This window comes from Callorhinus ursinus, unplaced genomic scaffold (genome assembly GCF_003265705.2).
Source record: "Callorhinus ursinus isolate GAN/ISIS: 27379988/994484 unplaced genomic scaffold, GSC_fseal_2.0 scaffold112, whole genome shotgun sequence".
NCBI classification, from domain to species: domain Eukaryota; kingdom Metazoa; phylum Chordata; class Mammalia; order Carnivora; family Otariidae; genus Callorhinus; species Callorhinus ursinus.
The window spans coordinates 359516-374787 of NW_027397174.1; the positions used below are offsets into that span (position 1 = coordinate 359516).

Below are 15272 nucleotides of genomic sequence, written 5' to 3' on the forward strand. Positions count from 1 at the left end.
AGGGGCCATGTTTTTCATTGTGGCAATTCAAGGCAGACTGCCATTCACCAGACCTAGAGTTTTTGTTGTTGAGGTTATATAGATCATTGTCTATTATAGGTGGCTTATTTTTTTTTTAAAGACTTTGTTTATTTATTTGACAGAGGAAGGGAGAGAGAGTGCGCACAAGCAGGGGGAATGGCAAAGGGAGCCCGATGGGGGGCTCGATCCCAGGACCCTGGGATCATGACCTGAGCCGAAGGCAGACGCTCAACCGACTGAGCCACCCAGGCGCCCCAGGTGGCTTATTATTAATAGGACATCATGACCAATTAGCCACCACCAAAGATCCTTGGGGATAAACCATTCTGGTTCCAGCTGCCAATCATGATGCCCCCACTTGGCCTCTGCTGCTCCAGGCTCCCTGTTTCTATGGCAATACCTCTCACCTCCTTTCCTAGATTAGTTTTCCAGAACCTTCACCAAAGTACTTCTCAATGTTTTGATGAAAGGAATGTCCTTTGAACTCTGTCTGGGGATGTAGTTAAGGGTTGAGCCAGTAGGTTGCACATGACAAGTTCATTCCAACATTTCTGCCTACCCAAGTCTTAGGATTGGAGACAATGAGGGATGTGAGGAGTTAGGACACAAGGACAATGGGCATTCTCTTGCTCAGTTAACTGACCAGGTGGTTTTATCACAAGATCTCCAAGAAAGACAGGATCAGCCTCCCCAGAGGGGGATGGGGGGGAAACCCCTGCTTCTGCTGGTAAGGGAAGGTCCAGGGGGTTTCTGGGTTCAAGACACAGATCCATTAAACAAAAATACTTACTGAACATCTTCTAGGAGCTGGATATATAGCAGTGAACAAAACAGAAAAACATTTCCTGGCTCCGTAAGGCTAACATTCTAGTGAAGAGAGACAATAAACAAGATTCATTTAAGGCAGAGGGAAGAGCGGGTGCAAAAGACCCGAGAAGGGAGAGTGTGCCTGGAGTGGGGTAACGGTGGAAGGAGTGGACTCAGAAAGAGAACGGGGAGCAGCCATCATGGACACTTTGGCTTCTTTTAAAAGATTTTATTTATTTAGTTATTTATTTGACAGAGAGAGAGAGAGAGAGAGAGAGAGAGAGAGAGAGAGAATGCGAGAAACAGCACAAGCAGGGGGAGTGGCAGAGGGAGAGGGAGAAGCCGACTCCCTGCTGAGCAGGGAGCCCAATGCGGGACTTGATCCCAGGTCCCTGGGATCATGACCTGAGCCGAAGGCAGACGCTTAACCCACTGAGCCACCCAGGCGCCCCAGACACTTTGGCTTTTACTCTTAGTGAGATGGTGTTTTGGTTTCCTAGGGCTGCCATAACAAATTACCCAAACTGGATAGCTTTAAACAACAGAAACTTATTCTCTTACAGTTCTGGAGGCTTGAAGTCTGAAGTCATTTTAGTCTCTGCCTACATCTTCATTTCTTTTGCTTGTGTGTCTTTTCCCTTCTCTTCCCGTTCTCTTTTTTAAAAATATTTATTTATTTATTTGAGAGAGAGAGAGGAGAGTGAGTGAGAACATGAGTGGGGGGAAGGGCAAAGGGAGAGGGAGAAACAGGCCCCTTGCTAAGCAGGGAGCCCGATGCGGGGCTCGATCCCAGGACCCTGGGATCATGACCTGAGCTGAAGGCAGATGCTTCACCCACTGAGTCACCCAAGCGCCCTCCCTTCTCTTCTAAGGACACCTGTCATTGGATTTGGGGTCCACCTGAGTAAGGCAGGATGATCTCATCTTGAGATCCTTAACTTAATTATATCTACAAAGACCCTTTTTCCAAATAAGGTCACATTCACAGGGTCTAGGGGTGAGAACATACCTTTTGGGGGGGCCACTTCATCCCACTACAGATGGGAAGTCATTGGGCTTTGAGCAGAGGAGGGACAAGGCCTGATTTACAGTTTAAAAGCACTTGCCAGTTTCTATGTTAAGACAGTATAATTGGACAAAGTAGAAGCAGGGGGATCTGTAGGAGCCCATTGGAAAAATAGAGGAGAGCTATAATGATGGCATGGACTACAGTGACACCAGTGAGGGTGATAAAAACCATCAGATTCTGGACCTCTTTTGAAAGCAAAGCTGAGAGGTTTTGCTACCAGATTGGATGAAGAGTTTTGGGGAAAGATGAAGCCCATAGGAGAACTATCAATGAACACCTCAAAGTTATTCAGTGAAATATTTACCAATGAAGCATTATAAAATAAGGGGGTAAGTAGTGAACTACTCATGGATTGGCTGATTCTGGGGACTTTGGTTATCTATAAAAAGGGAATTTACATCATTATTATTATTACCTTGGCTTACACCTAAATAAATTGTAGATAGAATTAAAAGTGAGGAAAAGCCAACCATCAGCTGTTTTTTAAGCCACAGCAAAATAAAATCTTTGTATGGCAGAGAAGAAATCAAAGAAAAGCAGCAACTCATTAGAAAATATAATGGCAAAAGATTCCATTTACCATTGCAATAAGGAATTAAATAAATAGAGCTTAGTCAAATCCACAGAGGTTAGATTAAGAATCCCCGCTTGAGAGATAGAAGAGTGAGAGAACACCAAAGAAGGAAGGGAAGACAGCTTCAACCACCATTCGCTACTTCCTGCTGTCAGATATTGCAGCCATTAAGCGACTTGTGACTATAGAGCACTTGACAGGGAGCCCCGTCCTGGAGTTCAAATGCAGGTGCGCAGGTCCAGTGTACAACACACACTGGAAATTCTCCCTGAAATTCTTTTTTATCTCACCCCCACACACAAACACAAATGTAAAATATTCCATTCATGAAGCCTATCGCTTATGTGTTGAAATGCTAATATGTGGGATCACTGGGTTAAACAAAGGTCGTTATTAAAATCGATTTCACGGGGCGCCTGGGTGGCTCAGTCATTAAGCGTCTCCCTTCGGCTCAGGTCATGATCCCAGGGTCCTGGGATAGAGCCCCGCATCGGGCTCCCCGCTCCGCGGGAAGCTCTTCCCTCTCCCACTTCCCCTGCTCGTGTTTCCTCTCTCACTGTCTCTCTGTCAAATAAATAAATAAAATCTTTAAAAAAAATAAAATCAACTTCACCTTTTTCTTTTTACCTTTTTGTTTTTTTGCCATGTGGCTGCTGGAAAATTTAGAAGTCCACAACTGGCTCGCACTGTATTCCTATTGGTCAGCACCGCTCTAGCTATAGATGGGAATTGCAAGCAGCGAAGGACTTTCAACCCCTCTGTGCCTCAACGTCTTCATTTTTCAATCAGGACTGATCCGATACCAACCTTAAAGGGTCGGCGAGAGGAAGCAGATAGCTGCTGTTAACAGTGCTCACGGGATACCCGACTGCCCAAGCCCGCGTCAAACACAGCAAAGGTCAGGGAACTGTGGTCGGGGCCACGCCCATACACTATGGGCCGCGGGGGCGGGCTGCGCATGCGTCTCCAACCCGGGCAGCCTAGGGCCGGGCGAGTCCCAAAGCGCACGCGCGGACGGGCTACCTCGGGGGAGGGGCGGGGGGCGAGCCAGCCAATGAAGTTGCGCAGGCGGCCCGCGCGCGCCTCGGGCTCACCTCCCCGAGCCTGGCCCCGCCCCTCAGTCCCGCGGCGCTGCACGCACCCGGCGTCGCACAGGTGGGCGGGTTTTAGTGGCGCGGCCTGAGGGCGGCGGGAGTCTCTGCCAGCTCCCTTGGTGGTGGCCCGCGCGGCTCGCACGCTGTGCGGGGCAACATGGCGGACGCGGAAGGTAAGGGTCGTTTCCTCGTGGGTGATCGGGCTAAGTACCAGCTCCGCCGCCCCGAAGAGCTGGGGATGGGAGGGTGACGGCATCGGGGGCCGTGTTCTCCGCTGGTTTGCCGCCAGGCCGGTCCCGTCGCAGCCGGGCCTCTCCTGCTGGCCTTGCCTCTTGGCCTTGGGTCTACGGTTTTGAGGGCAAGGGATGGAGGGGGTCCTCTCAGTGACGTAGCTCCGCGAGGCCCGGGCCGCCCGCCTAGGCACAGCCTCTTTAGGGCCCGGGTCCCCGTTGAAAGGCGTCGGCCGTGCCGGCTTCCCCGCCGTGACGGGAGACCTGGCAGTGCCTGTACCGCCGCCACAGCCCAGACGCCACGGTCAGCACCACGCGAAAGGGTGGTAGGAACAGACGGGGAAGAATAAGGGCCGAGGGGCCCCGGCGTGCTCGTAGCTCCAAGTCGCAAGAAAGTTCTGTGAGCCACAGAACCGGGTAGGGGGCAGTTGAGTGGTCACTTAAGGAACTTTGTGGCCCGTGGGCCGAACACTTCTGCGGCAGGTTTAAGCCCCGCCACGGCCACGTGGTGAACTGGAATGGAAGCCGACATGTGCGACTGCTTGCGGTCGGTTACCGAGCCGTGCAACCCACGCGTTTGGCCTTACACACTTTGTTTTCCCCAGTAATTCTAGACCAAACGTCCATTTTCTACTTGCTCCGATTTCATTCTCTATTTTAAGCTTTGTTACCCTTATTTTCGGGAAAAACTCCCAAATCTCTTGTCTGTTTTAGTATTTATTTTGCCGAAGAAACATAAGAAGAAAAAGGAGCGGAAGTCTTTACCAGAAGAAGATGTAGCAGTGAGTAGGAATGTTTTATACTTTGCTTTAACTAAAGTGAAAGGTTACTTAGGTAACACATTACATAAAAAGACTTTTTAAAAGTTTCTGAGGAATAGGTTGGAATTGGGTAGTGGTTGTGTAGTAAACCACACAACCCCAGCCACACCTAAATCTCTCCTGTCAAGTATAGTTTGCTGAATGGTGTTGACCACATCAGCTCCTCTCTCTGAAATTCTTTTTTATCCCACCCACAGACCCACTATCCCTCTTTCTCTTTAAGTACCTGTCCCCATCTTTTTTTTTTGAAGATTTTCTTTCTTTAGAGAGAGTGTGTGTGTGTGCATAGCCGGACACGGGTCTCCATCTCAGGACCCTGAGATCATGACCTGAGCCGAAATCAAGAGTCAGACGCTTAACTGAGCGAGCCACCCAGGCACTCCTAGCTGTCCCCATCTTGGTGGCACTTCACTTACCCTTCTGAGGTCCTGGTTCATTTCTTTTTCACTTGGAAGTCCTAGTGAAGAGGCATAGGGACTACCTTGTTTTCTCTTTAAGAGGCTTAGACTTATATGGTAGTAATGGAATTGTACAAAATCAGGTGGGAAGTCTAACTGTATTTCTATACTGTATAAGGAGATACAACATGCTGAAGAATTTCTTATCAAACCTGAATCCAAGGTGGCTCAGTTGGACACATCTCAGTGGCCCCTGTTGCTCAAGGTAGGTGGTTAGGATTATGTATCAGATCAGTGCCTAGTTTTATATTATTTAAGTATTAAACAGTTCATTAAGAGTGATTAGCACTAGCATCTTTGACTTAGGAAATGCCAGATGATACAGTCTAAAGCAGTGTTCTTCAAAGTGTCTGACATGAAGGACCATATTTTGTTTCATTTTTCATTTCCAGTCCACCCAGTGCTGTAGTAGAATACAGTTAAAATGTCACAACAATGTCATAGTGCCATCAAAGTTTATAAATAATTAGTTCTTGGTTTCTGTATTTAACTCCACCTTACAGACTTCTACTAGTTTGTGGGCCACACTTGGAGTAGGGTTGCTCTAGTGCTTGAGGATATGTGCTTTGAAGCCAGACCAATTTGAGTCAGACGGTGTATGACTTTGATCCAGTTATTTAACCTCCAAGGCTGTTTGCTTATGGTATCTTCTCTTAGGAAGGCAGGCTGAGGGCTGTAGGAGGTAATCCATGAAACGTGTTTAGCCACAGTGCCTAGCATGTAGGTCCTCTAGAAATTGCTGACTGTTGTGTTGGATTTTAAATAGAGTGGCTCAGTAATGAGTTGAAGTACAAATTTCACAAGCAACTTAGTGGGAGCCAGGTATGAGATTAGGAGAAAGGGTAGGGTAGAGGAAGTTACTGAGACACCTCTTGACAAAGTGTTATAATAAACCAATATATATGAAGTAAACAAATGAGATTTGCTTATATAATTCAACACAGTTGAGTTTCTGCTTGGTCAGACAGGTCTCCCATTTACATCTGTTTTTCTGTTGTAGGTTCTGAGGATATGCTAGTGAACTGGGTAGGCCAAGGTCCCTACTATCTTGGAATTTAAAATCTCCGGGTGGGAGATAGTTAAAATTGCTATTTGTGATAAGTACCATGATGAAACTAAACTGGGCAACATGAAAGATAAGCTTCAATTGAAGGGAGCTTTTTCAGACCTGTGGTCAAGCCTCGGAAAGGAGGAGAATGAAAAGGAGCAGACTTGGGAAAAGCAGAGATGGGAGTATCTGGAGGAGGAACAAGCTGGTTGTGTTTGAGAAACGTTGCCAGTCTTTGTACCCCAAGAAGTCTTTCTAGAGGAGTGATCAAATTTGTCTTTATTCATATGGGTAATTTTTCCAGTGTGTAAGGAGGCTTAACAGTCTGTCACACTAGATAATGAAAATGCAGGAGCAGTATCCAAGTTTATAAACTTTCGGGTTAACCATAACATGGTTGATGGTGGTGCTGACTCTTGTTTTACATATGTTAATGGTTTATTAAGTTTATTCTGTGTTGTATCATTGCTTTCCAGAATTTTGATAAGCTAAATGTAAGGACTACACACTATACACCTCTTCCTTGTGGTTCAAATCCTCTGAAGAGGGAGATTGGGGACTATATCAGGTAAGTGTTGGAAGCATGTGGTGTTCGGACTTCCGTTCTTTTCAAAATGACCTTTTCAGGGGTGCCTGGCTGGCTCAGTCGGTAGAGCATGGGACCCTTGATCTTGGGGTCATGAATTTGAACCCACATTGGTCATAGAGTGTACTTGAAAAAGTGACTTTTCCACAGCAGTTGTTCAAGAAGGTAGCGGCATTTTAGAAACGCCTGGAATTGCTGTAAATACATAACCTGTACCTGTGGTGAACTTTTTTACTCTTCAGATTTAGTTTTTATTAGAGGGCCAGAGATGACGGCACAGTGATTTCTTTTCCATTTTAGGACAGGTTTCATTAATCTTGACAAGCCTTCCAACCCCTCTTCCCATGAGGTGGTAGCCTGGATCCGACGAATACTTCGGGTGGAGAAAACAGGACACAGTGGTACTCTGGATCCCAAGGTGACTGGCTGTTTAATCGTGTGCATAGAACGAGCCACTCGCTTGGTGAAATCCCAGCAGAGTGCAGGTATGTGGAAGAGGGAATAAAAGGAGGCAGCTCCTTTGTTATTGGAAGGCTTTCTATGTTTCCTTTCCTTCTACTTTTTGGCCCTTGGTAATGGTTTCTTCATTAGTTAAAAAAAGTCCTAAGCAGGGATACTTTGGTTGTGTACCTTCTGTCCTTTGCCAGATCCTAGGGTGTCTGCCTTTCTTGGAGTTCCAGGTACTGGACATGTGCACATCAAGTTGACTAGATCTGTTCCCAGGACTGAGACAGGTCTGTGTCTGAGTCCCGCTCTGGGCTTATCGCTCCAGGCTCCTTGGAGTCTTCGCTGCTGCTTCTGCCTAAAGTGCCCTTCCCTCATTTTCATCAGGGGAATCTCCTACATGACCTTGCAAGGTTTTGTTCTAAGCAGGCTCTACACTGTGTATTCCAGCTGTTCCTGTCAGCACATTGGAAGTTGAACCCCCAGTGAGAGGAAGCATCTTCACTCCTTTCCCATGTCCAAACCATGAAATCTGTCTTCATTGAAATTTTACAGAAAGAAGTCATCAAACTGCATGCTTTTCTTGCTGCACAAAATGGGAATATGAGCATATAAAAATACAGAAAACTCAGTGGCCATACCTGACTACTCTTTTGTCATTTTTCAGGCAAAGAGTATGTGGGAATTGTCCGGCTACACAATGCTATTGAAGGGGGGACTCAACTTTCTAGGGTAAGTTTGTGATTACAGGGAGGGCACCTTTTGGTGATGTGGGTATCTAAGCCCGTAGACATCTGGAGACAGGTCGGCTTTCCTGGCTGTCCTATCTTGTGCCCTTTTCAGTGGGCTGCTCACGCCAGCCTGAACAGGTACTGCAGATTGGCAGGGGCACTTCTGGCCATGTCCCTTCTGAGGAAAGGGCTCTCTGATAAGCACTGAATCATCCCTGTGTCACTAATAAAGAAAGAAGCAAAAATGGAAAGGACATTTTAGGTCTTAAATGATTGAAAATTTTTCATTTGTGTCCTCAAACTGCCACAATAGGCTGTTTGCTCTTATTTGAGAGTCTATACAATGAGTCTTTATTTTGGTTTGTGCTTATTCTTAGGCCCTAGAAACTCTGACAGGTGCCTTATTCCAGCGACCCCCACTTATTGCTGCAGTAAAGAGGCAACTCAGAGTGCGGACCATATATGAGAGCAAGATGATCGAGTATGATCCTGAAAGAAGATTAGGTGGGTCATTAGGTCTGAGGAACTGAATTGACATTGACCACATGTGGATAGGAACGCATTCTTGAGAATGACATTTTCTTGTTTGTTTAAGAGTAGGTGCCCTTAGTATATGGTGTAGTCGGAGCCTGTTTCTATTGTATTTAGTCTTGCTGGCTCAGAGAATAACTCTGGGTTTCTCAGTGATGTGTTTACTTTGGACTATGTGCTACTTTTGTGTGTGTGTGTGTGTCTTAGGAATCTTTTGGGTGAGTTGTGAGGCCGGCACCTATATTCGGACGCTGTGTGTGCACCTTGGTTTGTTATTGGGAGTTGGCGGTCAGATGCAGGAACTTCGGAGGGTTCGTTCCGGAGTCATGAGTGAAAAGGTACACTGTTACGGGGCTAGAAGTTTTAGAGCTGGTACTTAACACCTTCCCGCCCTTGGTGGAATTCCTCACCTGCTTCACATCCTGGAAAAGGCTATTGCCAAAGTGTTGAGTTCAGTTCGGGGCAGCTTCCCTGTTCTGTTAATTAAACTTTGGAACATTGAAACCTGGGCTGTGGGAGATGATTGGATAGAAAGCATTACTCTATTCATTTACTACCTCCCAGCCTACAAAAATGCCTACTTAGATTTCAGGATATCAGTTACAGATGTGTAGAAGAGAGGGGATTCTGAAGAGACTGAAGACTAATGAGTTTGGACTAAATTCATTCAGGTTTTGGAAGTTTGGGGTCTGTTGGACTATTTCAGAGACAGTGACACTGAATAGTTTTCATACATGGCTGCTTTTCAGGACCACATGGTGACAATGCATGACGTGCTTGATGCCCAGTGGCTGTATGACAACCACAAGGATGACAGTTACCTGCGGCGAGTTGTTTACCCTTTGGAAAAGCTGTTGACTTCTCATAAAAGGCTGGTTATGAAAGATAGTGCAGTAAGTTCTGGGTGACAAGTTCACATTTGCACAAAACGTGACTCCACAAAGATGAGATACAGTCTGTGTTCTGAAATCCTCATTCTGTGTAAAGAGATGAAACATGATGTGAACTTACTATTTTTCTTTATTATTACCCAACGTGGGTCTCAAACTTAGAACTCTGAAATCAAGAGTTACATGCTCCACCGACGGAGCCAGCCAGGTGCCTCACACGTAGTTCTCTTGGTGATGTAATTACGTCAGGGACAAAGGATAGCCGAGTTGAGGGTGTTTGATGCATTTTTTTGTAAGTTATGCTTCATAATAAGAGAAAAAATTAGAGGTATCCTAAACTATGCCATTATAATAGTTGAAAAAACATAACTGTGTGAAACAACAACATAAGTGTGATGTAGCCTCCTCATGCTGGGCTCAGACTGGTACCCTCTGGGTGAATTTAAGGGGGAGGTGGAATGTGGTCAGCAAAAGAGATCTAGGTAAGTGAAGACAAGATGGCACAAGCCACTGAACTCAGGGAGAGGTGGTCTTAACTTGCATGTGATTGGTTCAACAGGCCTCAGTAATCTTGTTTGCTGGTCATTTTGAGAGCCTGTTACAGGCCCGATCTCCCAAAAAAAGCAAAAAGGCTCCTGATTCTGTCAGGGTTTCTCTCATCAATGATAAAAAAGAGAGAAGAGTGATTAAGGAAAAGTAAGGCTGGGTTTTTGTTTAAGATGAAAATACCTTTAAGTCCAGTGGAGGAACGAGGAGTAGGTATTTAAATTCCCCTTTAACATTCCTGAGTCTGTGTGTATAAGGTGCCTAGCCCATGGTGGAATGCCATTAGCTCCATTTCACAGGTCCCGTTCCCCACCCCCCAGCCCCATTCTCCTTTGTGCTGGTGAGGGGAGGGATGGAGGGCAGGGGCTAGTGCAGCAGCTAGGGCTCTGACATGTAGCGCTGTCTCTGCAGGTGAATGCAATCTGCTATGGGGCAAAAATCATGCTTCCAGGTGTTCTCCGATATGAGGATGGCATCGAAGTCAATCAGGAGATCGTGGTCATCACCACCAAAGGGGAAGCAATCTGTATGGGTAAGAGGGGAAGTTGCCCTAGTTCCTTCTGCACCATCACAGCCGGGCTCACTAAGGGCAGGCCCCCAAGTCCTGGCTCCTCAGGTTCATCTAATCCTTGTGTTGTCTGGGGCCCGTTGGGGTAGTCAAAGCAAAGGACTGTGTTAGATAGGCATAGATGAGGAGCAGGTAAATGGGGCTTCCCCTTGTCCCAACTGGCTGCATTAGAGGTCATGTCTCAGCAGCCCGGCTCCAGTGGGGGAGGGAAAATCCTTAACGAAGGGAATAAATGTCTGTGGTAATTGAGATGAAAAGTTTAGTCCATTCTTTGTCTGCCTGTAGCAGTTAACTTGTGAACCTTTAGCTACTGTTGGATTGTTCTTAAAACTTCAAATGTTCCGTTGCCCTGAAGGGGCTGTGCAAGCTGTTCCCCATGTGTGGCCTAAGCCCCAAGCCTGGTGAGTGTATCTTTAGGGTGCCTTACTGGAGGTGTTCCCTTCTGGCTGCTATCCGTAGATCCCTGCTTGCAACCGAGGAGGGACTCTCATGACCCTCACATGACATGCTTTCTTTCTGGTGGTGCAGATTAGGCACATTAAATGAATAGCTCTGATTTACTTATTAAGACGTCTCCTGAGGCTCTAGGAAGCGTTGATTTTTATGTGGTTAGTGTAAATATTTTTTTAACTGACAATTGTAATATGGTTTCAGAGCTTTTTTCCCATAGCAGTGGATTTTCTCCATATGAACATCCTCCTCAGCAAAGGAAACCTCAAGGCAGTAGAGCTTCGAGTTTTAAATGTTTTTTTTCTTTGTAAAGATTTTATATATTTGAAAGAGCCCAAGCAGGGTGAGGGGCAGAGGGAGAAGCAGGGTTTCCACCGAGCAGGGAGCTCGATCCCAGGACTCTGGGATCATGACCTGAGCCGAAGGCAGATGCTTAACCAACGGAGCCACCCAGGTGCCCCTTAAATTTTTTTTTTTTTTAAGATCTTATTTTGAGAGAGAGCATGCGAACACATGCACAAGTGGGGGGAGGGGCAGAGGGGGAGAGAATCTCAAGCAGACGCCACGCTGAACATGGAGCTTGATGCAGGGCTCGATCTCATGACCCTAAGATCATGACTTGAGCTGAAATCAAGAGTTGGATGCTTAACTGACTGAGCCACCCAGGTGCCCCTAAAATGGGGTTTTAAAATTTATATAAAACAGTGGAATTAGGGCTCATGATAACGAAGTTTCTCTCTTCCAAGTCATTCTTTAATCTCTTTCTAACACCTGCAGCTATTGCATTAATGACTACAGCAGTGATATCTACCTGTGACCATGGTATTGTAGCCAAGATCAAGAGAGTAATCATGGAGAGAGACACTTATCCTCGGAAGTGGGGTTTAGGTCCAAAGGTAAGTGGGACCAGGTGTGTGCTCTGCTGTGCGTTAACTCTTCATTTTTGTGTTGTTGAATCTTGTTGGGTGGCTCTCAGCTATGTCCCTACCACCACAACCTTGCTCTGGGGAGTGATGGTGAGTAGAAATGGGACCCTCTCAGACCTTAGAGATTTTAGTCTAATGGGGAGAAGCAGATGGGCGTCACTCATATTGCACAACAAAAGCCAAGTTGAAGGGTTATGAAAGAGTACAGAGAGGTGCCTGGCATCTCGGGAGTCCAAAATGAGGGGTTTGACTTGTTTGGGGGGGCGGTCTGGGTGAGGGATCTTCGTTGGAGCCAGGCCAGCGTAAAGGACACAGTGTTACGTATTGATGAAGTGAAGAAAGGAAGGGAGAGTCTGGGGAAGCTGGAATCGCATGTGCTGCAAAGGCCCTGTGGTGGAAGAATGGGGTGGGTGGGGGTGCCACAAAATGACATTTTGGAGGTTCTCACTGATAAAGAAGGCTTGATGACTTTTGACAAGTCCCATGTTTGCTCCTGTTGGAGAGTGTGAGTTCTGAGTGCTTTGCAGAGAAGTGTGAGGCCCAGCTGAGAACACACAAGGGAAGAGCCTTACTTGAGCCACCATAATACCTGCTTCATGTGTCACACTGTTCTGATGTTGAAATCCTGACGATCCACCAGGCAAGTCAAAAGAGGCTGATGATCAAGCAGGGTCTTCTGGATAAGCACGGCAAGCCCACAGACAGCACGCCTGCTACGTGGATGCAGGAGTATGTGGATTACAGGTGAGGGCAGGGTGTTTCAGAGCCCCAGGCAGGCAGAGGCGGCACGCTTGCTGCCTGGATGCAGGAGTGCATCCACCACAGGTGAGGAGGGGAGGCTGTAGAGCTCAGAGGGGTAGATGCAGCATGGTGGCTGCCTACATGAGCCAGGGCAGGGGGTCATGGAGCCTGGGTATGGGGAGGAGGGCAGATTTAGTTTTGGGGAGAGCTGCTAACACATGGGACTCTAGGAACCTGCGTGGTGCTCACGAGACCTTGGGGGCTGTAGGGACTACCCCTTGACTCCTCAGGCCTGCTCAGCAGACAGTTATCCCTTTCTAGTCTGGCTCGTGGGACTCTAGAGGGAGTCAGTCTGCAACAGTAAGTGGTGAGTTCTTCTGTCTGTCGTCAGTATTTTGATGGTGGCTTTAGACTTGCCAGATATCACTGGTTGAGGATGCAGCAGTGCCTCCCTGGAAAGCCGTTTAGTGCCTCTCACCTATTGCTATCTGTTTTTCAGCGACTCTGCAAAAAGAGAGGTGGGGGCCAAAGCAGTAAAAGACCCGCAGGAAGTTACCGAAGTCGTAAAAGCCCCAAAAGTAGTTGCCGAAGTGGTAAAAGCCCCAAAGGTGAGTGACATGCTGTGAGCAGTTGGGAGTGTGCTTTGGGAGATGGTTGCGGTCTAGGCACAGGTCGTGGCTCAGTACGGGAAGGCTTCTGCCCGTGGGGGCGTGATGCTGTGTAGATAATGTCGTGCCATACCTCGGGGTACTTGTTTGGATGGTCTGGGCTCCAATTCACATTCCCTGTTGTGTCTGCTGGGAGGATTGTGGGCTCAAATCAGGGGCCTCGGCTTCCACCGCGTTGAGGCGACGGCACTGGGTCACAGTGGAGGTGTGTGTGACTCTGGCCCCGGGGCAGATGAGCCGTACAAAAGTCAGCGGGGAGCAGAATCACCAGAGGCTGACAACCTGTAGATCGCATTAGCTCTGCGTTTGAAAAGTTCCAGGAAAGTATGTGGTAGCACCTCAGCTTGTCAGGCTTGGGGGGACCACTGGCATTAGAGCACAGAATGGGTGCACTGAGTGACCTGGGAAGAGCTTCTGGCGTGCATGGGGCCTGTCACAACTCCTGGGTTGCCCGCCTTCTTTGAAGACATGCAGTCCACCTTGTCACAGTCCCCGAGCCCGGCACTGGTGCTTTGGTGCTCCTGCTGTGCGCATGGCTTCCTGGCCTTTGGGGATGAAACCGTGTTTGGATTCTCTGTAAATTAAGGCTCTGTTGGGGTTTGTCATTAGAAAACTTACTCTTGGATTTAGTCAGAACTTTTCTGGTGATTCCCCACTTTCTTACCGTTTCTCATCCATTTTTGCTCAAGGTCTAACATTTGATCGCTTGTCTCCACCTTAGCGGAAGCGAGAGAGTGAAAGTGACGAGGCCTCCCCGCAGCTGGTCAAGAAGGAGAAGAAGAAGAAGAAGGACAGAAAGGCCAAAGCCGCGCTAGAGAGCGGGGGCGATCCGGGCGATGGGGTAGGTTCTCGAAGGGGGGCAGCAGCGTTTTCCCGTAACTGCTCGCAGTTAGAATGCTGTTGATGGTGAGGGGGAAATCTGAGTGGTCCTGTCTGTAAAAGTAGACCGCTGAGGCATCACTGAAAAGCTCAGGGCTTGTGTTCTGTGCAAAATTTATTCAATCCAGAATATCCTCACCGATCCTGAAGAGGCTTATTGGGCTCTTGGAACTTCCCTCATTTGGTTGTTAACAGATGCAGTGAGGCTTTCTCTTTCTCCCAGGACAGTGACAGTACCAAGAAGAAGAAGAAGAAGAAGAAAATAAAAGTGGAAGTGGTTTCTGAGTAGTGGACACCACTTTGAGCACTGTGTCCAGGTGGGAGGAGAAATTAAAGCCTTATTGAGAAAACAGAATTCCTTTTGTTCTTGAGGGAATGGAACATAGGTCCCAGAAAGGGTGGAGAGTTCCGGCACATTTTAGCTGCTACAGGAGAACTCAGTGACGTTCCCTGGTGTGGTCATCCCATCCTGTCCTGTTTTAAGGATATGGGTGAAGGAGGCAGGTTTGATGGCACCCACTTCTCTGCTTGGGAGAGTTGGGAGTTCTCTCCTTCAGACCCAGCACAGCCCAGGAGCCATCTGCGGCTGGTGCCCGACGGCTGTTCTAACAGCATAGCGTGCTCCTGGTTTGCACCACCCCCCAACCCATTTTAAAAGTTTCTAAACATTGCTCAGTGAAATGCTGTAGATCAAGTAAAAGAAGAGAACTGAACCACATTGTTCACTGGGGGGATAAATCTTATCTCCCATGTCCTGTGAGGACAGTGGTCTGTTCTGGCCACATGCAGGCCATCTTGTCACCTATATCCACTCCGTCTTTGGCTTCAGCGGTCCTTTCTGTACTCCCTTCATAGCCTGTGTGTACAGCCTGATGCACCTGAATCCATCTGCCTACTTGTGTTTGTGACAGAAGCTAAAATACTGTTCCATATTCTCTATTAATTCTCCCTTACTTTCAAAGGATGCACTCACTCACTGCTGGGAGAAGGTTGTACTTTTTACTTAATTAAAGTTTACTTGTTTTTAAGTATTTCTGTTGGGTTTTCTAATTGTTGGGGATGTCAAACGAGTAGAACAAAAGATAGAAACTATTTTAATTAAAAATTTAGGAAACTTTATGTCCTGTTTGGAATTTGATGCTTTTCCTTCGGTTATTTTCTCTGGTTCTGTGTCTTGCAACATTCATCTT

The 15272-nt window shown here is 47.2% G+C and overlaps 2 protein-coding genes and 2 non-coding genes across 8 annotated transcripts in view; 3 read left to right on the forward strand and 1 right to left on the reverse strand.

Annotated features, from left to right (window-relative positions):
* The window catches only part of GAB3 (GRB2 associated binding protein 3), a 100160-nt gene extending 96797 nt beyond the window's left edge, over nucleotides 1-3363 (reverse strand). For 3 of the 5 annotated variants that reach the window (XM_073889654.1, XM_025862828.1, XM_073889653.1), the window contains exon 1: nucleotides 3099-3356. The gene's annotated coding sequence lies outside the window, so the exon portion shown is untranslated. Of the gene's footprint in view, nucleotides 1-3098 lie in introns of all 5 variants that reach the window. The other 2 variants (XM_025862829.2, XM_025862827.1) reach the window with 2 other exon arrangements.
* A 222-nt stretch (nucleotides 3364-3585) lies between these two features.
* Nucleotides 3586-15201, forward strand: DKC1 (dyskerin pseudouridine synthase 1). The gene is made up of 15 exons (XM_025862848.2): nucleotides 3586-3738; nucleotides 4510-4577; nucleotides 5193-5279; nucleotides 6599-6690; nucleotides 7009-7193; nucleotides 7820-7884; nucleotides 8261-8387; nucleotides 8622-8752; nucleotides 9164-9307; nucleotides 10262-10382; nucleotides 11646-11764; nucleotides 12435-12538; nucleotides 13035-13143; nucleotides 13925-14044; nucleotides 14306-15201. The coding sequence occupies exons 1-15, from the start codon at nucleotides 3723-3725 to the stop codon at nucleotides 14369-14371; spliced, it is 1554 nt and encodes a 517-aa protein (XP_025718633.1). The 5' UTR covers nucleotides 3586-3722; the 3' UTR covers nucleotides 14372-15201.
* LOC112816435 (small nucleolar RNA SNORA36 family) lies at nucleotides 8851-8987 on the forward strand. Its single transcript, XR_003206174.1, has one exon. It is a non-coding gene; the product is annotated as a small nucleolar RNA SNORA36 family (small nucleolar RNA).
* LOC112816436 (small nucleolar RNA SNORA56) lies at nucleotides 12833-12961 on the forward strand. The gene has a single exon (XR_003206175.1). It is a non-coding gene; the product is annotated as a small nucleolar RNA SNORA56 (small nucleolar RNA).
* Nucleotides 15202-15272: the final 71 nt, after the last annotated feature.

Bases quoted from the DNA above. Each gene is read 5' to 3' on its own strand.
- DKC1 (XM_025862848.2), top strand. The intron at 5,280-6,598 runs GTAGGTGGTTAG...ATTGCTTTCCAG, and splicing joins AGTGGCCCCTGTTGCTCAAG to AATTTTGATAAGCTAAATGT. The intron at 14,045-14,305 runs GTAGGTTCTCGA...TCTTTCTCCCAG, and splicing joins GGGGCGATCCGGGCGATGGG to GACAGTGACAGTACCAAGAA.